Genomic DNA, 27,438 nt, shown 5'->3' with positions numbered 1-27,438 from the left:
GAACTTCACTAGTGGAACAGACAAGGGGCATAAAGGAGATGACAGACACTTTGACACTTTCTCTACCTAGGGCTACTCTGCTACTGACTCAGGAAAGGGGCTCTGAGAGCTGCTCCAGTTCTGAGAAAGCTGGTGGGTATACTGGGGCCTTGCTTCCCCTGTCTTCCCCAAGCAAGCAAAAAGCAGAAAAAGCATAAAGTAAACCATGATAACACACCAGCACTATAGCTCTGGCCAACTCTTGCCTCAAAAAGGACATAGCAGAGCTAGGCAGGAAAGCTACACGCAAGATCCTTTGGCTGGCAAAGTATAGCATACTGCTGCAGGGAGACAAATTAGGAGAGATGACTTGGAAGATGTAACAAGCTACAGCATCACAAAGGGGTGAAGATGACAAAAGATACTTGCTCTTTCTGTTACTTCAGGAAATGCTGATTAGAATGTATTTCTCCAGCTGGCATCAAGTTAAAGAGACGCTCACCCTCACAAACACCTTGCTCAAGTCCCTGGGTTCCTTGGGAGGGGAAATACTCATGCAGGGCAACGAGTGATGTGACTTGTGGTCCAGAAAAGCACAAACAATAGGAAACTTCTGGCTATCTTGTAACTCAGTTTTCTTAGGGCAGGCTAGGGACAGGCCACAGATTTTTCCTGTAGATGGCTGATCTTTAAAGTCAAGTTAATGAAACTAAAAACATACAGCAGGTAGCACAGCAACAATTAAAGGGTGGAGAACAGGAAGCCCTGTATTTTATGACCCTAGGTATACTTAAGTGTCCAATATTTTTTTAATTGTGCTAGCCAAGTATGGCAGTACCTCAGAACTCCCTGCCTGTTGCTATTTTGGGTTGAAGTAATTAAGCACAGGTTATGGTAAAACTTACTTTTTTAATTGAAAAACATGGGCAGGAATAAAGACATTATTTACACAAGTTCCCAAGTGCAGCTCAACTCAAGAACATACAACCAGCAATATGGTAAAAATATGTGGGTCCAAAACAGAATTATGGAGGCTACCAAATAGTACAACTCCCAACAGTACAAACACGGATCTTCAGATAAGATCAGCAACTGCAATGAGAGAAAATGAGAGAACGTAAATAAGCACCATGTGTGCAGAGAGCCACGGCCCAGCAGTACAGCGCACCTACTGCTGTTCCAAGGTTCTTCCCCAGGGGAAACAAGGATGGGTCAGGCTTGGCAATGAGGCATGGGGCAAAACAAAGCATCTGGCATTTCTCTTCCAATGCAGCACAAGGAGGAGGGCAGCAGCCTCATCGGGCCTGGCCCGCACTCACCATTCATGGGCATCTCGTCTATCTGGGTGGAGTAGTACTGCTCGATGTCTCGCAGGATGCGGATGTCATCATTCTTCACAAAGTTGATTGCTACACCTTTTCGGCCATATCTGCCTGACCGGCCAATTCTGTGGAGGCAGAAAGGAAGAGAGAATGGAGCCACCTTGGGACTGGGTAACCCAGCCACACTGCCACATGTGAAGGCCAAGCTTACCTGTGTATGTAGAGTTCTCTGTTGTTGGGTAAGTCATAGTTGATGATCAAGGACACCTGAGGCACATCCAGGCCTCTAGCCCAAACATCTGTTGAAATAAGGACTCGGCTGCAAAGAGAAGAGGACAGTTACGGCTGTTCCACCCTGCTGAGGTGGGTGTGAGAGCTGAGAAGTTGTGGTGACCAGCACAGGGCATGCCCTGCTGTTCTGCACTTCTCCCTGTCCACAGCACACTGGCATCATTCACACTTTTGCTGCAAGAAAAGTTGTCCCAAGCAGAATGACTAAACTTCAGTGAACACAGATTGTACCAAGACAGTGTTGATCTTTCAGAAAGAATATGATGCTCTTAAGTTTAAAATACAGAGGACAGAGCCCAAATATTTTTTCCCTTATTTCAAATGCAGCAATTCCCAACCTCTTCAGCAACATAAACCTGAGTAATTCTGTGCCTTGAAGTATAAGCATCCCTCCTTGGAAAGTGGCAACCTCCCAACCCTGCAACACCAGAAGGGGATAGAGGGGATTCAGACTTCTTCCTAATTTGACCTGAACAAGGCCTTCAGAAGAGAGAGAGGTGTTATGGGTTTCTGAGGCCTGTTCCCTTCAGACACTAGAAGAAATCCTGCCCTGAGGTAGCAATGCTGTAAGCAACACTGTTGAAGGCATTTACCTTGCGCCAGATCTGAACTCTTTCATGATGGACTCTCTCTCCTTTTGTGGCATGTCCCCATGCATGGATGAAACTGTGAAGTTGGCTTCTCTCATCTTCTCTGTGAGCCAGTCTACCTGTGCACACAACCAAGCAGCCTGGGTTAGCACTTTGCTCAGGACAGCCAAATGCGTGACTTGGGCTTCGAGAATGTTTGCAGAAACTGGAGAATGTTTGCTGTTAAGGACTGAAAGACACTTTAACAAGCATTCTGGAGCCAGATGAAGTAAATAATCCTCACAAAGTATCAACTACATGATACAGGGCTACACAAGCCCTGAAAGGAAAGGACTGAAGAGCATTTATTCAGAAAGTCTTTCTTTGAGGGGTTACAAGCAATTAGAAGAATAAGAAGTTCTACTTCTCTAAAAAGGCAACCCCTGCCAACTATATCATGTCTGCCTATGTCCAGTTGTTTAAGCTAGGCACATCCCAAAGACAGATGTTTAACTTCTCTTCTTACTAAACTATTCCCAAAAGGGAAAGCAACCCAACCCTCTTAAGTGGATTTATCTTAGCATTCTCCCAAGTCACTCTCTGAAAGTAAATGCCCATCTGATGGCTGCTGCTGTACCTTTCTTTTGGTGTTACAGAAGATGACAGCCTGGGTGATTGTGAGCGTGTCGTAGAGATCGCACAAGGTGTCAAACTTCCATTCTTCTCTCTCCACAGCCACAAAAAACTGCTTGATTCCTTCAAGGGTCAACTCATCACTGTAGGAAGAAAAACAGCTGTACCATACCACAAGTAGGTGCACACACAACACAGTTAGAAGGGCTGGGTGTGCTTCAGCAGAGATCACACCTCCACCCCACATGCTGGGGGTTGCTGGGTCTATTTGTCCTGACTTCTGCTGAGTTCCAGTGCATGAGGATCTGTGACACCACCAGACATAAGCTATACCTCCGAGAGTTTTCAGGATCAGTCAGCTAAAGGCTTTTTTGGTTTGCAATATGATAGGAAATTAATGGACGAGGCCTAGAAAAATCCTCTGGAGGAGCATGGGAATTAGGTAGGTGTGAAAAGTAAATTTCCAGAAGAGACCGCATAGGGAGGATGAGAGGGCAGAAGGGCAGTCAGGCTGAGCAGCAGCAAACAGAACTAGACAAGGATAAAGATGAATTGGCCTCTGCTGGAAAACAGGACATGAGGATGTCTGCAAACACCTAGGCAAACTGCAACAGTGAGAAGGAACAAGAGAGAGACTCTGCACATTTAAATCAGTTAATACTGTGAAACACCCAGGGCTAGACCAACTTTAGAGCTTCTGTTCTTCCCAAGGAAACTCACCGTTTCACTAAGATGCGAATGGGGTCTGTCATGAATTTGTTGGTCATCTCCAGAATTTCATGAGGTAACGTGGCACTGATCAGAACCACCTGTGTAGCTGGAGGCAAGTACCTGTACACATCATAAATCTGCTCCTTAAAACCTGAAAAGCAAATCAAGTAGCACAGAACAATTAGCACATCTCCCAAATATGCTGCTCTTTCACAATTTGATCTGGAATTCAGTATTAGGCCTACACTACAAGATGAGCATTAATGAGTGAATCAGTAACTCAAAGCCAGTGTCACATATTGCTCACACCTTCCTAATTTTCCCAAACATCCACACTAAAGTATGCAGCAGGTCCTCCCGCAGCCCCTCTAAAATTTGTAACTATTGAAAAGTACACTACAACTAAATCAGAGAAGACATATTATTTTAACCTATTACAGCCTACAATGAATACAATGGTCTAACTTTGGCAAAAACAATTATTTCTAGAAGTGGGACTGCCAGCTGGGACACCACAGAATCACAAAGAGGTGCAGAGAATGGAAGTAAAATGGAGACAAATATTTTACCTTTATTGAGCATTTCATCTGCTTCATCCAAAACCAGCATTTTGATGGCACGAGTCCTTAAACTTCGTCGCCGAATCATATCTGTAAGATTTGACATTGTAAGATGAAAAGGCTCTGAAAGCAAGCAAGCCTACACTGCTCCTGGCCACTGCCAGAGCATTTTGGTGGAGGAGAGGCAGGCACTTCCCCTGTTGCCAACAGAGACTGGTGACAGAAGGCACACCCAAGGGCCACAGCATGCCCACTGCACCCTGCAACCTAGGGGGATGTCTCTGTGGCCTGGCTAAGGCAGCACTGACTGCAGGGAAGCTCTACAAGTCCAAGCTGTGGGATACTATTTGCTACTTGCACGGGACAGATGACCCAGTCTTCCACAGCAACTGTAGCTGGATGTGAGAAATGCCAAATGCTATATGAACTTTTTGTCAACAGATTGGTCAAATCTACATCCTGTTTGAAAGAGCACATGGCTTTGTGGAATCCCTTAACACCATGATAGGAAAGTATTTGCTATTAGTGTGCTGTTCCAAGCCAGCCCAGTTCGGCAGCTGCCTTTTTTTTCCTTCTTCTTTCTCTCGCTTGTGAAGACTAGCTCTATGTTCTTCCAGTGATGGGTGCTTGTGTAAGAAACTACTGCCTGTTTCTCAGAGATCCAGAAGATGTGTGCTTGAGGGATGACACTAGCACTGTGTTCACTGCCATGAACAATAAATATAGAAATTTTCATGTAATGTAACCAGAAAGTACCAGCTGCAGGTGAACCTGATTTAATAAAGAGAGAGTGATGGCCAGTGAACAGAAAATGTGGACTGAACTTTGACATTCAAATAGATCCAACTCTTGTCTCTTTCAGGATTCTGAAGTATTTCCTGGGATTGTAATATTTCTCCTTAAAAAAATACTCTTTGTTCGCACACCAACATATAAAGAAACACTTCAACAATGAAAAGCAAAATTTAAACAGAGAAAATACAAATACTATCCCCATTGACATCCCTCTAACCTCTGCCAGCTATTACCACAGTGAGTTGTTACCTTGTTACACTTCACGTTGAGGTTACATTAATGCTGTCTATTTCAAATTTAAGTGCACAGAAGTTGCAGGAGGTTCCCATGGCCCAACTCAGGTCTGAACCTGGAGGTGACATAGCCTCCCACATCTTACCGAACACACGGCCTGGAGTGCCAGCAACAACATGCTGCCCATAATCCAGTTTTCGGATATCTTCACCCACGTTGGTCCCTCCAATGCAGGCATGACACTGGACATTCATGTAGTCTCCCAGAGCAAGAAGACCCTGTGTTAATACAAAGGAATGGCTTAATTAACTGAGGTCTCATGAAGCTTGTATTTGTAAAGAGATGCATGTCTGCAAAGCCATACAGTGTTTTTTAAAAGAAATGTAAGCACAAGCAGTTAGAGGAATATTTTTATGTCCGTTGCCCAAACCCCCTCAACAGCAGGCTTTCAAACACTGGGAACTCAATTCCACAGGGATCACAACTGCTTTAAAAGTGCTGTCCTTAAAAATTCAGTTAGGAATGTGTAAAACATGACTACATTGGTTAGCAGTCAAAGGTAAACAAGAACAGATATAAAGCAGCGGAGAAAAACAGCCCTTTATCAAAATTCTTTACTCCTTTCAGGAACAGAATGAAAAAGCGGAAGCTGTGCCTTCAGCCATGCCAGAGAACACCTGAGAACCAGTCCCAGGCCTTGCAACTGCTTTACAGATAGCGATTTAAATGCTCCTACCTTTTGAATCTGCACAGCCAGCTCCCGAGTTGGTGCCAAGATCAATGCCTGGGTCTCACGAACCTGATTACGACAGGAGATCACATGGCAGTTAATCACAGGGCAGCTACCATTCAAGCATAACAGAGATTACAGATCCTCCAGTTCTCTGAAATGTCACATCTGAAGGATTAATTATAGAATTTTGTGCTAAAACCTAGTGTTTGCAAGGGTGAGTACACCTAGAAAGCTCTTCTGACACAGAGCATTTACACATTAACAGCCTCTTAATGAAGTTACTTTTGACAAAACAGCACTTAAGCAGTTGAAAGCTCATTTTTTATTCCAACCTAATTTCTGAAAACAATTCTAAAAGTGTGTAATTTTCGTGCAAAATATTAGAAACAAATTTAAATCACTTCAAGTTGGTATGTTCAGTTCAGATGAAAACCTGGCATTGCACAAGAATTCCAAGATGACATTTTAAAGTGTCACATTTGAAAGATGTTATGAGCACTTTACAGAAATGAGGGTGACTTTTTATTTAGAACATGGAACATTTATTTCTATGTCCCCAGGCAGTTACAGGTGAACAATCTAAGCTTTATTTAAGAGGATACTGGCCCACAGAAAATCATCATTTTACACAACAGCATCTACACATTCAAGTTATACTTAAAAAAAAAAATGAATGGACACAATGCACCTATCACAAACATCTGTCAGTCAAAAATCTAGGTTTGATTCTGTGCAATGTGCGCCAACTCTTCAGACATATTGCTGATGCTATTAAGACTGAGGACAATTCTGTCTGCTGAGAGATTAATTTAGCCCTCTAATAAGTGAAGTCAGCTGTTTAAGCCAACTTTATGATTACAAGACTTTATCTGAAGGTGGGTTTAACAGACAAATTACTACAGAGTAGAATCAGGTGAATTTTTTTATCAGAAATTTGTATGAAGTTCACTGCTCATGTTTAAAAAGATCTCAATGTAAAGCTTCATTTACTCACTCTAAAAACAAAGGCTTTTAAGATGAACACTCCATCAATTTAGATAAAAAATATTTTTAGTATGTGCTATGACATTACCTGTATATCCAGGCACTGCAGTACAGAGATGGAGAACGTTGCTGTCTTCCCTGTTCCTGACTGTGACCTGAGAAACAGATGTTTGGTGAATACTATGGATGTCTGGACAAACAACAAAAGCAATTTCAGTATATTCCACCCTCTGTTCTTTGCCACTCTTTCATTGCAAGAAAGTCAGTATTACCAACAGGGTATCTGACACAGTGTGATCTGCAGACAGGCAGCTTTGAGAACTGCCATATCAGGGATAGAGCACTCTGTTGCAGGGTCCCCAGCTCTGGCATATTTACTCCTTATCCAACAAGCATTTTCACTTCCTGCAGTTTGCTGTACATGTATTTTTTCTTTTAAAGTAAATGATAGACAGGCAAATACAATTTGGAAAGCTAGTAATTTCCACTAGTGACCTAGAAAAGATTTTTTTTCAGTGGAATGCATATCCTTTGTTTCTAGAGACTATTATACAGTTGATTTTCTTCTGCTTACTCTTCCTCTTGATTGAGACTAAAGTTATCCCAATACTTCTCTGTTTTCACTGGAAAACATTCCCAAGAGTCTTAGAGCTGTATTCACTGAGAACACACAATATCTCAGCAGAACTTTCATTACAGTGACATGCCTAAACCTAATAAATCTGACATTAACAACTCTTAGCATCACAGTCTATGTGCAAGTTAACCCATTTCACCCCGTATCGCTCGTGATGTGATTTCCCTGGTCCTGACAAGCAGCAGCCGAGGACCTTGGGTGACAGATCTCGCTTGAGGCAGCGAGTGTGACCAGCCCGCCCGCCCCCCTCTCCCGGGCCCGCAGCCCCCTCAGGGCACGGCCCCACTTACTGTGCGATCACGTCTCTCCCCTTGATGATCTGCTTGATGGCTCGCTGCTGGATGGCCGACGGCTTCTCAAAACCTGCGGAGGCGGTCGTTACCCTCAGCGCGCCGGGGCGGCCCCGCCACCGAGCAGGCGGCGGCAGCACCGCGCAGGCGCACGGCCCCGCATCCGGCCGCCGCCACCGACCACGAACCCCCCCACTCCCTCTCCCCCCCGCCGCCGCTCCACCGCGCACCGTAAGCGTAGATGCCGCGCAGCAGGTCCTCCCGCAGCCCCATGGTGTCGAAGGTGGGCGTCACGTCCACCTCCTCGCTCGTCTCGAACTCCACTTTCGTCATGTCCTCCTCCTTCATCAGCCGCTTCCGCGCCGAGCTGCCCGTCCCGCCAGATCCCGACGACCCCGACATGGTTGACTCCTTTCCCTTCTCCCACCGCCCACCCCCTCACGCACCGTTCAATGGCGCCGCCGCCGCGCACCGAGACACCGCCGGATTGCGCATGCGCGGGGTTGCGTGTGGGGCGGGGGGGCGCGGCGTGCGCATGCGCCGGGGCTGTGGGAAGGACGGCAGTTGCGGCGTGCGCATGCGCAGGGGGCGTGGGCGGGAAGGTTGGCGCGGCATGCGCATGCGCGGCGGCGCGGTGAGTGCGGGCCGGGGGCAGCGGGGCTGGTGCGCCCCAAGCTTTGGTCATCGTGGGCCCTTGGGCGCCGGGGAGGAGGCCGCGTCGTGCCGATACCGGCACGACGCGGCCTCCTCCCCGGCGCCCAAGGGCCTGCGCAAGGTGAGGGGCAGCACCTGTACCATCCCTCCTGGCGAGGTGCGGCGTGCGGCCTGCAAAGTGTCTGCAGAGTGCGCTGGGCCGCCGGCCCTTGTTCGCCTCCCGTGAGGATGTAGATCCTTCTTGAAACGCCGCGGAGAGGGAGATGGAGGTTACGCCTGGGGAATGCGAGTTCACTTCCCTGCTTACGATGAGGGGAATGGGCCCTGGTCTCTGGTTGTGTGGTCATGTGGCCCCCTTTGGAAAGCCATAAGTGCTGATGTCTGTAGGTACAGCCTGTCTCCCCGTGTAAAAGCCCAGTGTCCAGACCCAGGAACACCCCAGGCACTTTTGGGCTGGCTGTTGGACTATATCACCTTTTCTGCAAGCCTGGGGGTATCAAGGATTCATTTATAAAACCTTAGATCAGACCAGGCAGTTTAACAAAATTTAGAGGTTCTCAACAGAGAACAAAGGAATAGGACCCATGTTTTGCTCTACTTTTCATCACCTTTTCCATTTCTCTGTCAATGTCATGGAAGCACTGAGATCCAGTTTTCGCGGAGCTGGATCTCTGGATTTGCTTTTGGGGCAGAGGGTTTCACTGAGGGCGTGCTGCACCCCCTTATCCTCCATTCCCATCCGGGATTTCAGCAGGATTTGTTTCTTCCATCTTTTCCCCTTTTTCTTCTCTTCCTACATTTTTTTTTTAATCCTTGAAGAGAGGGCAGATTTAATCATCCTCCCAGGGCAGGTATCCTGAATACTTAACTGATCTCTGAACAAACCCTTACACTTCTGTTGGGGAAGGCTCTCTCCTGCCTGGTAGGCACTCTTCTGAGCTAAAATATTTGATATGGTAAAATGAAGTTGTTACAAAACCCACAAATATTTCCAGTCCCAGTGTGCCTGAGGGTGCCTGAATGGGTCAGGCTGAGTGCTTCACATCGGTTGTTCCCATTCTGGTTGTGAGCAAGTATGTCAAGAGCTGCAATTCTGAGTGGAGCCAGCAGGTTTGGGGTGTGTGACCCCTGCCCTGAGGCAGGCTGTGACTGGTCCTCTTTCCTCATTTTTCTTGTTATAGTACCTGAAGGCAAACAAGCTTTCGTGAATGCGACGCTGGAGGCACAAGGTATGATGCCTTCCTTCTCCCTGTGTGTAATGTATTAGGAAGCCAAAAGAAGAGGACACGGTGCGGATCCTCTGGGATTTGTGGGGGAGTGTAGGAGTGTGGCGTGGTGCTAGCAGGCCTGCTTTGAGTTTATGACAGGGCAGCCATGCTGCTTGGTTCCCAGGCATCCTTGTTGTGTCGGTGAAATTTGCTGCACTCTTTGTCCTTACAGGGGGCTTGGTCCTCACAGTTCTTTTTACACAAATAGCTGTGAGGAGGCTGTTTTAGGATGGCTGATGTGTGCTGTGTTTTCATGCGGAAGCCTGACCTAGCCTGCAGCTCCTGGCAGGTGCCCAGCCCTTCCTTGGATGTGGCTGAGGCTCATGCCCAGGCCCACCCAGAGGAGGCAGGTGCAGGAGGGGAAGGCTTTCCTCAGCCAGCATTTGGCTGAAGGAGGTGAGCAGGGAAACGCTGGGGGCTGGCTTATTGAGAGAGGCGTGAGCAGTGAGTTCTGGGCAGTGAATCTGTAGAGTCAAAGGACATGACTATCAAAAGTAAGCTTGGCCTTTCCTTGACCGCAGGCTCTGGTCCTGAGCTGGAATACTGCAGCATGGCTGCATTTCCTTGGAGACACAGATGACTTCTAATGGAGAGAACCTGGTCTGTAGTGACTGACTGAGTTAGGGTTAGGTAGGAAGGGAACTCTGGAGGCATCTGGGCTAGTAACTGTATCTCTTCAGGGTCCCAGATTAGGCATGGGATCTCTCCTTCTCTCCCAAACCTGAAGCAGGATTCAAGTGGCTTTTATACCTGTCTGCATCCACTACTCGAACTCACATTTCAGACTTTGTCGAGAGGAGTTTGTTTCTTTGTGTGTGCCTGGAAATAGAGCAACATTTTAGTTTTCAAGAAAAGGTTTTTTTTAATTGTGTTCTATTTGCACTGTAAAAAAGGTGGATTTATTTTAAGAAGCTGTTTGGATGCTTTGAGCTGTGCTCCTGCAGCTGGTGAGTTTCCCTGTACTCATTTTTTAGGAGCTCAAAGATTTATTCACTAAACTGGAGAAGGATGGAGATGGAAGAGTGAGCTTTGAGGTTGCAGTTTGGCTTGTTCAGCCACATGACCACCTTTTTCCAGGGTACGTCAATGTCTCTCAAGCAGCCAAGACTGTCATAACTTCATGGGCTGAGCTGAAAGGCAGAAAGATTTCTTTGTAAAAAGGATCCTGGCTTTCTACTTGTCAGTCAGTGTTTGGTTGTGATCTTGACTTCACCCACTGCTTGGTGACCAAAAGGCTCCCTTGGGAGCTGCCTGAGTAGGAGCAAACCCTGAGCAGGTAGAGTAGGATGGTAATACAGAAAAAGAGAGGGCTGCCGGGCCTCATCTTTTTACAGGAGAGAGAGGGATGCATATCCTAGCAGAAGAAAAAGAGCACCCCAGTTCATTGGCTTCAGAACCACTGACATGTCTGCACCTCTTGTGACTCAGGATGTCCCCTTTTTAGTGCTGCTGTGGTTTAACAACAAGTGCATGAAGCAAGCTTCATGCACATTTTTTTTTTGTTTGATGTGAAATACTCCTTTTTCCTTAGTGCTTTTAATTCCAAGGAATGACAAGGCATTTGCAAATGTTTTTGAAGTAACTGTGCTTTAATGCATTAAGGTAGAAGTGAATAGCTGATTACTCTGACAGCCAGGACAGCTCCATCCAGGATCCTGAGTAAAGAAACTCAAAAAAAGAAAAATAAGAAAAAAGTAATTGTTTCAAGTTCTTTTTGCTTAAGAGTTTGAGGTAACAGTTCTCTGAGGATAGGCTCCCTCCAAACCTGGTGTGAAATTGGTACTCTTGGAGACATTACCAGTTCTGTATCAGCTTTCTGGCTTCTGCTTTTTGGTTCAGCTTGGCTGAATCTCATTTACCTTTGAAGCTGACCTCAGCCCAATTTTAACTTCTAGATCAAACAAAATGTGGGATGACAGTCCCCATATGACAGTTTTCACTAGACCCTCTGATGCTATATAACTTTCCACATTGTTCTTTCTGTGAATACTGAATTTTCATGGGTTTGTAGGGAGACCGAAGTGCATGGTCTGTGCCTGTCGTCCTGCTCCTTAGAGGCAGCTCAGAACATCATCTTCCTGGCAGCTTGGTGTTGTTTTTAGAATGTTCTCCAACATTGAAGGGATCCCTGGAGTTTCCTTTCAATATGGAAAGCTGTCAGTTTTTCTCTGCCAGTTTTAACCCACTGACTCACCTCCACTGCTTTTTTCCACAGTGTCAGAGGAGAGTACACAGGGAAGCAGTTGATCCTTCTGGCTGAGCTGTGTGGGCCCACTTCTCTTCTCCAGCATTGAATGGCACTAGATTTGCCAAACTTGTCATTGCCGTATGAGTCCTGGGAGAACTTGGAGGAGATCCTCAAGGGCTCTGGTACTGCCTTGTGTAGTGGTGAGTGAAGTGAGCAGCAAGGCCTTTCAGCAAGCAGCTGTCTGGAGTGGAAGAAGCGCTTGTGGTCAGGTTCATGATGAGGTGGCAGAGTTTGGCCACCCCAGGGCTGGGGCAAATCTGGGGTGGCTGTGACCTAAGCCTGTCTATGAGATGGGGGTGGATCTCTGAAAGACTGGTGGGGGATCAGATGATATAGCAACAGTAGTGCTCTTGGCACTGTTAGAAGAGGGAGAAAGTGATTTCAGTCTGCACTGTGCTTGCAGAGGCTGAGTGGCAGCACAGAGGAGCAGGTGAACCTGGCAGAGCTGCCTGCAGCTTTGGACAACACATTCATGGTTCCCAGGAGTGGGCTTCAGCATGCAGCCGTCACCTCCTACAGTCACAAACTGCAGTGCCTCAGGTAAGGGTACTGCTCCCTGTGCGGTGGGCCCTTCTGTGGGATGTGCGAGATGTCTCTTAATGTGCTGCTTGCTGTGCCTGCAGGATCCAGGTCAGGCAGATTGCCAGGGAGAGGGACAAGGCAAGGCTGGACTTGGAGAAAGTGGAGAGACACTGTCTAGAGCTTGACAGGGAGTTGGAAGAGCTGTACATCGCTCTCGAGCACACCCAGAGCAAGCTCAAGTAGGAGAGGTCCTTTTGGTGGGGCAGGGAAAGTGGTTTTCCTGTGGGTGCCCACGGTATCTTTCTCCTGTCCCAGTCTCCCTTTAAGAATCTCCCATGTGTTTTGCCCTTGTGTCAGTGTCAGAGAAGTCCCTGAAGATCCCACCTGCCCCTCTTCCCAGCCTCTTCCCACAGTCCCAGCATCCCTCCAACTAAGCTTTCATCTCCTGCTTTGTGCATGGTGAGAGGGGGTGTCTGGAACACATGGCCATCTGAGAACACGAGCTGGGTGCCCCAGCCATGTTGCTTTTCTTCCACAGGGATGCTCAGGCAGAAACAGAGGCAAAAGACCTGCTTTTGCAGCAAGCAGTCAAACACCAAGCAACACTGGAGGCCAGTACTCAGTTTCTTCAGGGCAAGGAGGACATCCTGCAAGGGAGACTGAACCACATGGTGAAGGTAAGTAAAACTGCCCTGGATGAGAGATTTTCACTTCAGAGGAGGCAAAGCAGAGGTGGTAGCAAAGATGGATGGTTTGTGTCACTCTTGCTGGGAAGGACAGGAGTTCTATGCAGAAAAATCATTAGCCACATCCATACTATTAAATTAAATAAAGAGCTTGTTCCCTTGCCTTGACATTATTAAACCCCCATGTTGTCTGTTGTGAACAGTTTGGCCCTTGGTTACACCTGAACACTTGGTGGCTGCAGGTAAAATTGTGCCGGGGACCATTCCAACAACAGAGATGGTGGTGTCCGCGTGCCTGGAATTTTCCCAGTGCTGTTCAGTGTAGAAGTACAGACAGAGATAGCTCAGGCCTTGCTGCCTTTGTTGGCTGTGAGGGAAACCATAGTTTTGTGAAGCTGAGGTAGAGATGAGCCTGTGGGGCTGCCTAGCTCTGATTCTGCAAAACCCACTCCTACATCTGTCCTTTGGAGACATGAGTCAAACCCCAGCCCCTGTGGTGTCTATTAGCAGCATGGTTGTCCAAAGCAGGGTCTCCTGCGAGCTGTGCTGCATTTGGCATGCTGATGAGCCAGTTGTTTTACAGCTTCCTGATAAAGGCCCATGGCTGATGAACTCATGCTGTCATGCGAGGACCCACAACATCAAGAGAATCTTCTCCCTTTTGTCTGCAGGAGAACACAGAGCTGAAAAACAAGGTTGCGGACATGGCTGAGAAACTGGCGGCCTCTGAGAAGCTGGTTTTGCAGCTGCAGAAGGATCTCAACTGCATTGTGAAGGACAAGGTAGCCTTTCTTTCTCTGTTATGGTTAAACATGAACTTCTCAGGAGCTCATAAAAAAAAAAATAGAACCTTTTCTGTGATTTTTTTTTTATTTTGGCTCAGTTGGTCTGGTTCCACCCCCTTTGAACTCTCCTGCACATTAATAACAACCTGGAAAGGAAAAGTACTGGCTTTTAATTTAGGCCTTTCAAAGTTTGAAAAAAAAGGATGAGAAAAGTTTCCAATTATAGAAAATTCTGTGAATCTACAGTCTGCAAGTGAGAACTTTAGAATCTGGTTTCCAGAAAAGTAAAGCTTTCTTTTTCACAAGTATTGAAGTAAAAGGTTAGTTTTAGTGTCTTCCACTCCACTTAGGCACCTGGTAAAATGGATCTGGGGAAAGACATGAGCCTGTGATCTGGTTAGCTAGTTTGGGAAAGCTAGCACGCCTGTAGTTTGGTGTCTCTCACACATGAAGAAAGATGTTTTTCCTCCTCTTTCTGCATCTGACCCATCCTGCAGGTGTCAATAGGAACCCTTCCATTGAATCTATGGGTGTAGCACCATGACTCCGGTGATTTAGTAGAGCTTTTGCCTCTCCGTTTGGAGAGGTGATGATTTCCTTGCTGAGAAGTGTTTCCCTCTGCTTGTGCAGCTGCGTCAGGTGGAGCCCCACAGCCCAGAGCTCCCGAACCAGAGTGAGCTCTTTGCTGAGATTGTCCTGGAGTACGAGCGGCAGTGCCAGGTACGGGTGGGCAGCTCTCCAGCGATGCTGTTGTGGAAGTACAGCTCTCACTGGCACATCTCTTGGGCACTTTGTCCTGGCGGAGAGGAAGGAGGCAGTCCTGATCAGAGTGCAGAGGGGTGATCCCTCTTGCCTTGCTCAGTGTCCTTTGGCAGGACACAGTTGTGCCCCCAGTAAAGCAACCCGTCTCCTTGCTTCTGCAGTTGGTTCCCTTGCTGGGATACTGGCAGGGAGGAGTAGGGGTGGGTTATAAATTCTTCCCTTCCTGGCACCCTGTAGCCACAGGCTATTTTGTTTGGGAACCATGTAGCTCTGTGTATAAGGACAGGCCACTCTGGGCTCTGTTGCATTTCTTCTCAAACACGAGTAGAAAGCTGTTCTTCTTTGGAAAGCATGTTACCAGCTGAATTCTTTTTGCTTTTCCCTTCCTCCTTCTTGCCCCCACTTTAACAACCTCTACAAAACTTGTTGCTGCTGGACTCTGCTAGAGAGTCAAGGTGAGCATGTCCAGGTACCTAGTGTGTGTGTGGTCCAGGCATTGGTGTTGTGTGTGTTGTACATCTTGCAGGGTGCTGTGCTCCTTTGGGCTTTGGGCCTTTGGGCTCTCCGGGACGTGAGCACAGCCTGTTTCCCTTCTCTCATTTTTAAGTGACTTGTGTGTCTTGCTAGTTGTGAGTTGCTGGGTGCTCTGTGCCTTGGCTCCTGAATTCTGTGCTCATCGCATTGCCTGTTTGTTTCCATGTGCCGTGTGTGGCTGGTGAACACCGCTGAGTAGAGACAATGACTTATCAAATCCCCTCAGCAGGGGCTGAAACATGCATTTTAAGCAACACTGTTTCATGGATGCAGCAAATAGCCCTTCTTGTACTTGGAGGCAAACATGCCGGAGCATTCTCTGGCGCAGCATTGCTGCAGGTGGCACCAGAGGGTTGAAGATGCTTGCTGCTGCGATATAAACTGATGTCTTCTCGAAGTGGACAGTCCAGAGGGAGGCGGGATGCCTTGTATGCCGTTGCTTCTGGTGTGGGCTGAAGGGTGTGAAGTGAAACACGCAGTTGCCCAGCTCATGACACCTGCATGGAAGTGGCTCATTGCACTGATGTGGTGGCTCACAGCAAGTCAGCAACACCAGCCGTAGAACTCCCTGCTCCAGGCTGATGTTGGCACTGAGATGGGATAAACTCCTGTGCTTGCCTCTGAGGCAGGACGTGCCTCATGCTGTACTTCCCATGGGATCAGTACCTCCTCACCTCGCTTTATTCCTCTGCAACCTGGAGATGTTCCTTTCCAGAGCCCTGTGGAGCTTGCTTCACCATAAATCCTGCTGTTGCTTTATCTGCATACAGCAGTGCTTGTTGGCTAGCCCAGAGATCCGCAGGAGCGTCCTCAAAATGTAAATGCAAACCTCTGGGCTGTGTGAGGGATTGTACAGAGATAATAGTGTTTCTTGTGTGTTGGTCCCTAGCAATAGTTGTACTTAGGTCAGGAGGCGTCTCAGGAGGTTCAAACCTCCGAGGTGTCTGCAAAAACTCCTGGTATTGTGTGCTTTTGCATGCAGGGGCAGTTGCTTGTGGCTTTTTGTGCTTTATGGTGTCTAGTGGTGGTGGTCATGGTATTCTGGGCTTGTATTTCTTCTTTGGCTCTTCCAAAATCTCTCATCTCTGCCTGTGTGGAAAGAAAATCCCTTTGCCTTATTCTCTGACTGTGCTGGAGAGCAGGCTCTGCTCTTCATGCTGCAAGAGATCCTGAGTACACACGGCTGCTGGGAGCTGTGGACGCTCAGCCCCCTGCAGCCCTGGTGAGCTTTGTAGCTGCATCATGACCAGTCTCTGCTTCAGGTGCTGTGGAACCAGAACAGAGTGCTGCAAAGGGAGCTGGAAGGGCTGCGTCTCCAGCTACAGGAGAGCAGGGCTGTGCGAGGGCTGCCAGCAGGAGGTAAAATGCAGGAGGGTTCAGTGTCTGTCTGTCTTCTCAGCAACAACAGGGTTCCCTCCAGATCGGAGTTCTCATGGGAATATGGGTCAGCTTGTTGTGCCTGAGCTCTTGCTGCCAGTTCTGGTACTGTGCAGCCATGGAAGGGAAGGAAGGGCATGTTGGGTGGCGAGAAGGAGGGACATGGAGGAAAGGAGGCTCTTCCAACTTGAAAGCAAGTGATGGTGACCTGTAGACTAGGCAGCTGGGAATGAACAGGAAGATTTTCACTTTTGAGGTTGTTAAGGAAACAGAGAGGAAGTAGCTCCAAGTGGTGGGTTGGGAGATTAATTTTGAGCATTAGGAAAAAACTCCTGGCCCAGAGGGGTGATGCAGCACTGGGGTAGTTGCCAAATAGGTGTGGGATCTCCATCTTTTGGGGTTATATGGACTTGACTGGATGAAGCTGCAGCCATCCTGTTGTGTCTTGTAGGCCTGTCCTCAGAGGGCTCCTCTCTGCCAGTGTGCCGCTCTCCCTGCCCTCTGGTTCCCACTTCTGTGTGCACAGAGATGTCACTCCCAATGGAGCAGCTCCAAGAGCAGCTCTGTGACCTGAAGGTACAGCTGGAAACCAAGGTGAGGGGGGGGGGGGGGAAGATGTCCTGCCTTCGTGGTACAAGTGTTTGGTAAGCACCCTGCTACAGCATGGCTGATGGGGCACCTGCTCTGGGAGGGTTTCTGGAGAGTTCAAGCTGGGGAGCAGGGTGGTACCTTCTTTCTGTGCTGGGGTTATTGCATGTCCTTCCCCAGCCCATCTTAGCTGGTATGAGGGTTTGGAGCTCTCGCTGGCTGGCAAAGGCTTCGTGAAAATCTCTGTCAGCTTGTAAAATGTTCGTATGGGTCTTGCTCCTTATGGGGAACCAGAGATTAATTCTGATCAATGTTGCTATTGTAGTAAAACCAGCAACAGGACCAAGAGGAGAAGCAGCCAGGTGTCTCCTGGAGGCATAGGGAGGTATCGGAGCCCTGTCTCCCTGGGCTTGCAGCACACTTTAAATCTACTTGGCCTAAGGGGACAGTGTGAGCCCAGCCCTCCTTTTAGACAGCAGTGAGTGAGTGCTCATGCGAGAGGCTTCAGTTTTCACCTTCACTCTCCCTTTTGCTGCTGAACTGAGAGGTCAGGAATGCTGGTTTGGTTTCCACTGCACTGCAAGAGTAAATCCTAAACTGTCACACAGGCGAGGAATAGTTCAAGGAGCACAAAGCTGCTTGCAGATCTTCTGCCTGCTTCACAATCTTGCCTTTGTGCTCATCAAATCTTGGAGCTCTTCGCATAATTTACAGGGGAGTTGTGGGGGGCAGCAGCTACTCATCACCCCATCTAGGACAAGGGAACACTCTGTGGAGTGGAGGAAGGATATGAGGAACAGCGGTGGATGATGCCCTGGCCTCTCCCATCTCTCTGGGGTCCCTTGCAAACAAGGAGGAAGGGGAGAGCTGCACTGCTTGCTGTGAAGAGCTGCGACCCACTGATATCTGCTTATTAGAGACTGCTGTGTGAGACTGATTATTGCTTTAAGTTTAGTAGGGACCAGAACTGCCTGTTGAGAGTGACCAATAGGTTGATCTGAGTCAGAGTTATCGGAGAAGAGGGGAGCTCTCAGGAGCATGGTGCTAATATCCAAATCCTGTCTCATCCCAACAGATAAACTATTATGAGGAAGAAATCGAGTTAATGAGGAAAAACTTTGAGAGAGAGAGTAAGGACAGCGAGGAAAGCTTCAAGGCTGAGATGCACAAGATGGAAGACCAGAAGAGAGACCTGGAAGAAACAGTTGCCAAGTACTGGGTTTTAATTGATAGCCTGAAGGAGCAAAAATGTGTATGGAGCCTGGAGCTGGGGGGGAGGTTTGGGATGGAGCAGGCTGGGGTGGGACAACAGCACATTGAAGACTTCTGCCATCCAGGGCAGCAGCTGGACCAGCAGAGATAAGAGCAGAGGATGCAGCCCAGGAACAGAGACAACCTGAGGTCTGGCACCAGTCTCTCTCTGGGGCTAAGCAGGAAACTTATCGTGCATCCCCTGCTCATACCAGAGTAGGTTGGGCTGATTTCTCATAGGGCTGGAGAGCTGCTTTAGTTTGGAAGAAAATCTGGGCAGTACTGCAGGGCTACAGATGTTTGAAGTAAGATGTATAAACTCCCCTTATTTGAGTGGTTTTATATGAAGACTTTAAGTTTCCCTGCATGTTCCACAAGCTTGTGTCAGAGGCAGTGCTCAGCAAAGATTGTATCTCAAAACAGTGGGAGAAATGAGAGCTTTCTTCAGTGTTTTCTTATTGTCTCTCTCATGGTCCTTCAGCAAACCTGGCTCCACTTGCTAGATCATCACAACCTTCTGTTGTAAAAGCAGCAAAAAATGGCTTAAATTTCTCTGTATAGCCAAAAAAGACTGGCTTATGGGAGAGTAAGGTCGTTGCTAAATGGCTGTTTATCATCTCTTCCTGTGCTCGTGGAGCCAGTTGCGCACTCTCCCCAGAGACCAGAATGGCCTTGCAGAGGAGACTGGAGAGGAATTGGACAGGAAACTGTTGCCTGTCCATGCTTTCCCCCTCCTGCTTCCCAGCACACTCGACCGCTGCCCTCAGGCTTTCCTCCTGCCTCTTCCCTGCTGTGACTCCCTTCAGGAGTAGAGTCTCTTATGGCTGTATGCAAACAGAGGATTTTGCTGGGTCATTATCTCAGTTTTAGGGCTGAGAAGCTGAGATATGTGGTAGGTGTGGGAGGAAGGATGTGACTTGGCTGAAGTCTGTGGCAGACCAGGGGAATAAACTCAAATAACAGGAATACAAGGCATTTGAGATATATTACCCCCATCTCTGGTGAATGGTAGAGGGACTGGCTGTAGTGGGGAGCTTTCAGAGTTGTTGGAAAACATCTGATGGATGAGTCTTTGAGATGTGTGAAATGGTGTGGGAACTTTCTGTAATACTTAAGTGATTGCCCTGACTTTGTAACCTAAAGAAAACTTTGCATTACCTCTCCAGCAAAAGTGTGTTCTGAGGCTGGCTGAGGTTTGCAAGCTGTGTTATCAAATCCAGGTCACCAAAATGGTTTTTATTTTTAGGAAAGTTTCAGGGACTGAGCGGAATCAAGAGTTGTTATGCAGTGAATGCCAGCGTGAGGACAGCTGTAAGGCTTTGTTGCAGCAGCACTGATGTGGGAGGAGGTGATTTCCCAATGATAAAGGCTCCAAGCGGAGACTTTCAAGAGCAGCGTGCCCGGGAGAGGAAGCAGTGGAAGTAAAAGGACACGGTCCCTCTGTGGGAAAAGAGGCAGATAAAGTTGGAAGAGAAGGTTAACAAGGAACAAGTCATGATGTGTGAGATGCTGGCTGTTTAGAAGAAAAAGAGAAAAAAGCCCACCAGGATGAAATGGGAATAATGCAGAGATTGTGGGGCCAAGGGCTCTGGTGTTGGAAGTGACAAGGTGTCTGGAGAACTGCCATCTCAAGGGAAGGGAGCAGGTTGCCAAGACTCAGATGAGCAGGTAGACCAAGATCTGCTGCAACCTCAGCACCGAAGGAACAGAGAATAAATGAAAAATTGTGTAATTGATGAACCTGTGCAGACATCTGTTGCAGTGAATGGTCTGCTCTGCTGGAGCCAAAGCTGAAAGCATTGGTCAGTGAAAAATGAAATCTTGATAGACAAGGGGATGTGCTTGGGAAGGATGCAGAGAGAGTAAAGTTAAATGGTTTGCCTGCAGACAGCAGACACAGCATCATGTCAGGACAGAGACAGACTTGATCTGGAGGACAAGAAGAAGGGAAAAAAAGCCCTGGGAGACAGAGTGGCACAGCAGCGTAGGAAGAAACATGACATTCAGGCTGTCAAAATGGAGCTGGATATGGAAAGGGACAGGGTAAAACTGGAACTGATGCAGCTCAAATATGTCATGTACTGGCTGAAAAATGAACCCAGAGCTCAAGAGATTTGCAGGTTTGAGCACAAAGGCAGTTTGTAGAACTAACAACACAGTGCTGCTGCTGCAAGAAAAGCAGATGCCTTGTGAAACACAAGGCTGCTTAACAACATGATGGTCCAAGACACTCTAGCAGCAGCTGTGTTTTCTCTTGACACTCTAACAGCAGCTACGTTCTGTCGTGCTGTCCCCTGCTTGTCTTTTACTAACTGTGGGAGTGTGGTCAGAGAATTGGGATGTGCTCACATGGCTGAAGCTGACTACGCATTGGTCTCCTCTGCCTTGTACAGCTGCACGTGGGCGTCAGAGATGCCACGGGAAGCTCAGCATGTGAATCCTGATGTAAAACTGACTCTGAAAGCAGCTGCTGTGAGTGTTCTGCCAAGCAGGGGGAGCAAACACCATACAGCCCAGGCACTAGTCCTCTCGCTTGTTTGGAAAGGAGGAACTTCCCCATTCAGGTCCCCTGCCTTGCCCATGCAGTGCCACAAATTGCAATACTGTCCTCCCTGCCCGGATGGACAGTCTGTTCCTTTGTGCTCTCCCCTGAGGCAGTTGAGTCCTGTGAGGACCTAGGATTTAGCAGTAGCTATTGGATAGGTCTGTCTGTTCAACACAAAACTGAGCTTCCTTCCCACAAGTGCCAGTATTCGTTGACTCATGGGAGACTCGGAGTACCAGTGGGAGTGGAAGGATAATGAGGCAGAGAGGCTGCCTTGGATTTGGGGTTGTAGCTGTTGTAGCCAGCACAGTAAAATCACAGAGGCCTCAAGCAAGCTGACTTCTCCAGATGTGGCTCTATTGCAGTTGATGGGTTGGGCTCACCACCTGGTTATCCTGTAATGAAGTACTGGTGTGTCTTGATGAGCCAAATCACTTTGTTTCCACTTCTTTGCAGGCTTGCAAAATAATTTCAGCCAGCTGAAAGCCACAGAAATTCAGGGTCTGATGCTGTTTGCCCTTGTTCCCCTTTACTTCCCTTCCCTTGAAGACCTGATTCTTCTCTACCAGGGACTGTTGATTGTCCCCACATGTTTTGTGTGAGTTGTTGGATGGTTGTTTCTCAGATTTCTTTAGTTCTTGCTGTCCTTGCAAACCAAGCAGGAATGGAACAGGGAGCCAGTGTGGAATGCCAAGAGCAAACTGGGCTTTTGCATGTATTAGAGAAGTTCCTTTTCCCTAGGTTTCCCATAGCAGAGACTCAAGCATGGATTCCATAAATTCTTCTAAAATAAGTAATTTATTCACAAGATACTGCATAGAGCAGCTTGAGCTGTGTCCCTCCTGAAGAGGGACCCTCAGCAGGAAAAAACTTGGATGATTATACTCCCACAATTCAAGCCCCCACCCCCATGCATCACTCTGGGCCACTTGTAAAATTAGAGTCTGGGGTCTCCGCATTCCTCATTGTATCTCTTCATTTTTGTCAGGTGGGCTGTCAATTAAAGTTCTGACCTTCAGTTGCTATTTTGCACCTGCAGCTGGAGAAAATAAGTTCTTGGTAACAGCCAAAACATTATTCTGCTAGTCGTAGTTCTGTTCCTTTACTTATCTCAAAGGACACAACTCCCCTTATCTTCTAGCTTGAAGACTCTGTGGTATTTTTTACTTAACAAAGCAGAAAGTTCAAAGGTTCACAGCTTGCAGAAGTTATGCTAAGCAAACTTACTTATGCTAAGTGAATTCTGTATAAGCAGTATACCCAATAATTCAATAAGCTAAGGCAGTCCATTCCTTACCACTTGGTTTTCTCACTGTGCTGTCTCTCCCTGCAGGGGAGAGCTGTGCCAGCTGCTGGAGGAGAACAGCTTGCTGAAAAGTCAACTTGGGAGACTCCAGCAAGAGCTAAGGCAGGCAAAGGAGAAGGGCAGCAAACACAATGAGTAAGAGAGGAGCCAGCTGTGGGAGGCTGGCAAATGGTGGATAGCTAGTGCGAGTAAAAGGAACAGCCACTCAGGTGCATTTACCAAAATCTAGCTGGCTCACCCACCTTTTATTTTCTTGTTTCTGAGCAAACCAGAACTCTCACACCCTTCACTCCATGCAAAGACAGCCAATGCTGGGGCAGGCTTGGCCAGACAAAGGCTTGGGCAGGCCAGAGCACAGGGTCTAGAGCTGGGTTTGGGGAAGACTGTGGGGATGGGCATGCTGAGGGAGGAAAGGATGGGCTTCTTTGCTCCACAGACCTTTTGGCCAGTAGCCTGCTGCTGCTTTGGGAAGCTTGAGATAGGTATTGGGGTCACCCACTGAACTATAAATCCAAAGAGAGCTAGGTTTCTGGTGCAGATGGTCACAAACAGTCTGCTAAGCTGGTTCTCCCACTGTTCTTCATCCCCTGCTTTTTAGGCCTCTGACAATATTGGAGGACTTTGGATGTCCCCAGCTGTCTGCCCTGGGCTGGGCTGAGTCACCTGTTGGGGCAGAGACGCCTGACCTGCTCCTGAATCAATTCAGGACTCTATCTGTTTTGGCGTGTTGCAGGCCAAAACCAGCTGTATGGCTCCCCAAAATGGGGCCCTTCTCTAGGGGGCTGTGGTTTGCTGCTCTCTGGCCTGAAGCTGATCGTACCCTTCTCCCTGACAGGAAACACGTGAGCGAGTTCAGCGGAGAGAAGGTGGGGGAGCTGGCTGAAATAGGAGAATTAACAGCATTGGTAAGAAGCCGTTAACACAAACAGGCTCTTGATTAAGGGATTTAGGAGGACAGAAACTGCACGTGCTTATAGAGAGGAACAGGAATGTTTGTTTCAAACATTCAAACCCAGCCTTGCTTTGAAGAACCAGCTTCATTTTATACCTTGTCAAGTAGGGAAAATTTGTGTGACAAAAGCTAGTTGAGGTCTTACAGAAGGGAAGATGGACGTTACTGCAAAATCTCTAATGTGGTTGACTTTGTGTACTTGCAGTCTTTCTCCCAGACACTTTGCTCACTCCTAGTCTCAAAACCACATGCTCACAAGCTCTTGGACATGTGTGGACGCAAGGCCTGGCCAGGATTGCTTGTGTGCAACATGGACGAGGGTTGCAGGCTGTTAATTCTTCACCTTGTCCCTGGGATTCCTCATAACTGGGAACCACCGTCTGGTTTTTGGACGTGTCTTTTGTACTCTTTGGAGCCACTGGCTGCAGCAGGGTGGCCTTTGCTGGCCCTTACTGGCTTCAGCTTCTTTCAGCCACAAACCTGCTGCCCATTGTCTGCTTTTCTTCCTCTGGAGGAAAGCTGTGTTGGTTGCCCATTTCCTGGGAGGCTAGCAGGGGAATTGGATTTGGGGTGTGTTGCCACCCTGCTGTTAGATGCAGGTTTTCTGCTGACCTGTGCTGTGGTCTGGTCAGAGCATGGACCAGAAACTGCACCTTGCTCAGCATTGCTGCTGGGGATGGTGTCCTAGGAGCAATGTCTGGGGCATGGTACCATTTAGGGGTGATGTAGGCCGTTCTTTCAGCCCTTATCTGCTCCTACATCTGGTGTTTTCACATGTGCACAGAGACATATTTCCATTCATACTCTGTTCTTACCAATCTTAATATTTGTTACACATCTGCACAGTTGCCCCGCTGCCCCATCCCTCTCTCCCCTGCATTCCCTGGTGACCTCCTATCTGTGTGGGTTTTCCTACCCAATAAAACAGTGCCTGAACCCAGACACTGGGATTTGGTCAGGCTGGGAAACAAGGGCACTTGTCCTGAGTGCCCGCAAGGCCCTGCAGTGACAGCGGTGTTCGAGTGGGAACCCAGCAGGGATACTGTGGAACAGGTTATGTTTCTGTTGTCTCTCTTCCCATCCCAAACCTCTGTGCATTAAATGTTTTGTTGTTTCGTTTTGGCTTTTTTTTTTTTTTTCAACCTTTTCCAGAGTGAGAAGAGCAAGGGCGAGATCTCCCACCTGGATGTCAAGCTGAGCCGTGAACTGGCTGAACACAAGGCTGGCCACTGCGCTGGCCCTGGCACTGTCTGGCTGCGGAGCCAAAGGCTTGCAGAGGCTGAGCAGCTACAAGGAACAGAGATTGCCGCAAGGCTGGAGCACCACCAGCAGCATGCAGCATGTTGGATGGAGATGGAGATGCTCCAACAGCAGCTCAAGGCCTCGCAGAAGAAGGTGGGTATCATTAAGTTAGTGGCAAGGTGGCAGGCTGCTGAGTGGTCCCTGTGATGTTGGTATTGCCCTGATTGGGGCTGTATTGGAACCTTCCCCAGCCAGAAAAGACTGTCCTTTTCCTCTTTGTGGAGGACAACTGATTTGCTCTCCTGCTCAAATATGTCTGAAGACAGTTCAGGAGGAGTTTGGGATAGGTCCTTGCTTGCAGCTGCCCCTGTGGTGTCTCCTTTGTCCTTGTCTTGTGCAGGCTGGCTGGGCAGAGGAGATGGAGGCTGAGTGGAGGTGGCTCATGCAGGAGTGCCAGGCGCTGTGTCTGGTTCCCCATAGCTCAGCTGGCAGAGGAGCAGCAGAGTGGCAGGGTCGAGTAGGGGCTGAGCAGGAATGACAGGGGCCAAGCAGGCCGTGTCTGAGGGGAGGGAAATGAAGTGATAGGAGCAGGAGAACAAGGATCAAAAAGAGAGAGAAAAGCCAATATGAGGAACATCCAAATGTGTTATTATCCCTCTCCTGCCTTTTACCCTGGGGACAGACTCAGGGACTGGCTCTAGGTACAGCTCTAGGTAGCCCTAGGGCAAAGCTGGACAGACCAGCTTCCCAGTACCAGGTTTGCCCTTTGCTGGTGGCAGGAGGCAGAGGACATGTAGTAGAGGCAGGGATTGAAGCCCAGCTTGCTTGGGATGTATCTAAGACCAAATCCAGGTGAGCAGCCACCTCTGATTTCTGCCATTGTGGCCATTGGTGCTAGAACTCCCTCATGGAGGATCCCTGCAGCAGCTCCTGCTGTAGCTGTGCTGGTGTGAGAGCCAAGGTGGGGGCTGAGGGTGCTTCCTAATCTCTCCCATCATCCGCTGCACACCCTGGGCCTGTCCCATTGCTGGCACAAAGCTGTAACCAGCTGTCAGTCTTTGTGTTACAGCTCTTAGAAGCCAAAGCAAGCCTGAGCAGGACCCAGGCTCTGCATGCTCTGCAGTTGCAGCAGGCCAAGGACCAGATGAACAACATGGTGCCAAAGAAACAGTTTGAGCAGCTGCAGATAAGCTTGAGAGAGGAACAGTGCAAGGCCCAGAAGCTCCAGGAAAACCTCCACCAGCAGGCTGAGCAGACGTGCAGGCAGCTGGCAAGGACCCAGGTAAGCAGGGAACTGCAGGAACTCAGTCAGCAGTGCCAGGGAGGGAGCACTTCCAGCCTGGAAGGTAGCTGTGGTCAAAGCCACCAGAGGTTTTGGATAGAAGATGTTATATATCAAGCACCCCTGTGGCAAATGCACTTGATCTTCTTCAGGTGAAATTTTCATTCCTCATGAACCCAGTCACTGTCCTGCTCTCCCCGCTTTAATCCACCTACCCCAGACCTTGTGCCTAGAGGAACAGGAGTTATCCAGGGAGACAGCGTTGACTCAGGCTGGGGAAAGAAAGTTTGAGCCCTTTCTGCGGAGATGGAGCCTGCACATAGTGGGCTGGTTTTATCTCTAGGGGACTGGGCAACAAGGTGTTGGGCTTTTGCGAGTATGTCCTTTGTTTCAGGATACTGTGATTCAATTGAACTAACGTGGATGAAGATGGAGCAAATTATAACCTAAGGAATTAAAATGAGCTGACACAAAAACTGCAGCCAAGGAAACTATGTCTCTCCCTGGGTTTTTATGGACATGGCTGAGAGAGGGGAGGCCATTGGCTAGTTTTTATAGAAGACATTGCTGGGAATTATGTGCCTTGTCTTAATGGTTGGTGCTGACGTAGTCAAGGTTGTACTGCTCTAGACACTTGTCTCACTGCTCTTTGCATCCTGCATCACCTCCGCTGATTCCCCCTGCTCTCGTTCAGGGAATGTAAGCAGAGCCCTGGAGAAATGCATGGTCCAGGATTGCCAGGGGCCATCTGAGTGCTGGGACAACCCAACGTTAGGTTTTGTTGCCTGCTGCAGGAGGAACACGAGCATCTGCTGCAGGCGGCTGTGGAGCAGGCAGAGGGGCTGGAGCAGAATCTGAGTAGTGCTGAAGCTGCACTGGTAGAGAAAGCGGCTCAGCTCAAAGATGCCCAGGTGAGTGCAAGAAGGGTTAGTGGTGTGTGTCCCTGCCTGGCTGGGGCCCCTGTGTGGGAATGCTATACCTTACACCTCCTGTCCCTGCTGTAGGCCCAACTCTCCAGGAATAAACTGCTCATCAAAGACCTCTGTGAGGAGAAGAGGGGGTTTGCAATGGCCCTGCAGGAAGCTGAGCTGAAGCAGAAGAGCACTGAGGAGAAGAACCAGGTGTTAGAGGAGCAAGCTGCAGCTCTGAAGCAGCTCATCAGAAAAATCACACCAGCATCCCTGAGTGGGTGATGGGGCACCCACTGTGGCCACCCTGTCCTTTTCTGGGGTTTGTCAGGTGCGGAAGGGAAGGTATGGCTGGGTTGGGAAATCAGCCTCATCCTCCTTGGGTTTGCCAGGATTTTCCTGGGTAGAAAGTAGAAAAGAGAGAAACCAGAGTCCTTTAAGGAAATTAGTTCTGTGGACAGCTGAATTGTCCTACGGAAAGCACCAGCTTTGGTGCCTTTCTCAGTGGCAGTGTGCTGTTGTAACTCAGGTGTGTCTCAGGGCAGCCATCCCACAGGAACTTTCCGTGCTCTGGCAGCATGGTTGTTGGTGGTGTGGATGTTCCCTCCCTGTGAGGGTTGCTGATGGGGCCACACTTATGGCTAGAATGCCAGGGCAGGAGGACTTGCTGCATCAAGCAGGAAAGCTGCATTGTGGCATTAAAATGTTTGCGATACTACAGCACTTCCTGCCATCTCCTGTCTGCTCTGTATTTCAGTAGCCTACCCCAGCTGTTGCTGAATTTTTATTC

The 27,438-nt window shown here is 48.5% G+C and overlaps 2 protein-coding genes across 2 annotated transcripts; one reads left to right on the top strand and one right to left on the bottom strand.

The window, feature by feature from the left end:
* Positions 1–868: 868 nt before the first annotated feature.
* Positions 869–8,213, bottom strand: EIF4A3 (eukaryotic translation initiation factor 4A3). Its single transcript, XM_082048152.1, has 12 exons — positions 7,969–8,213; positions 7,739–7,811; positions 6,900–6,966; positions 5,831–5,893; positions 5,240–5,372; positions 4,075–4,155; positions 3,515–3,656; positions 2,799–2,937; positions 2,186–2,301; positions 1,513–1,620; positions 1,299–1,426; positions 869–1,071 (listed from the first exon to the last, which is right to left on the bottom strand). Exons 1-12 carry the CDS (start codon positions 8,138–8,140, stop codon positions 1,055–1,057), a joined length of 1,239 nt encoding a protein of 412 aa, XP_081904278.1. The 5' UTR covers positions 8,141–8,213; the 3' UTR covers positions 869–1,054.
* On the top strand, positions 8,139–27,438 carry LOC309437572 (uncharacterized protein; the record flags this gene model as incomplete). Its single annotated transcript, XM_082048115.1, has 15 exons — positions 8,139–8,372; positions 12,312–12,448; positions 12,532–12,669; positions 12,969–13,107; positions 13,788–13,898; positions 14,532–14,621; positions 16,460–16,556; positions 17,026–17,168; positions 18,238–18,374; positions 22,292–22,399; positions 23,100–23,169; positions 24,369–24,611; positions 25,528–25,740; positions 26,535–26,651; positions 26,745–27,438. 15 exons carry the CDS (start codon positions 8,139–8,141, stop codon positions 26,931–26,933), a joined length of 2,166 nt encoding a protein of 721 aa, XP_081904241.1. The 3' UTR covers positions 26,934–27,438.

This window comes from Streptopelia decaocto, assembly GCF_964273445.1.
Source record: "Streptopelia decaocto genome assembly, chromosome: 3".
In the NCBI taxonomy this organism is placed as follows: Eukaryota; Metazoa; Chordata; class Aves; order Columbiformes; family Columbidae; genus Streptopelia; species Streptopelia decaocto.
This window is presented reverse-complemented; position numbering and strand designations above follow the sequence as displayed.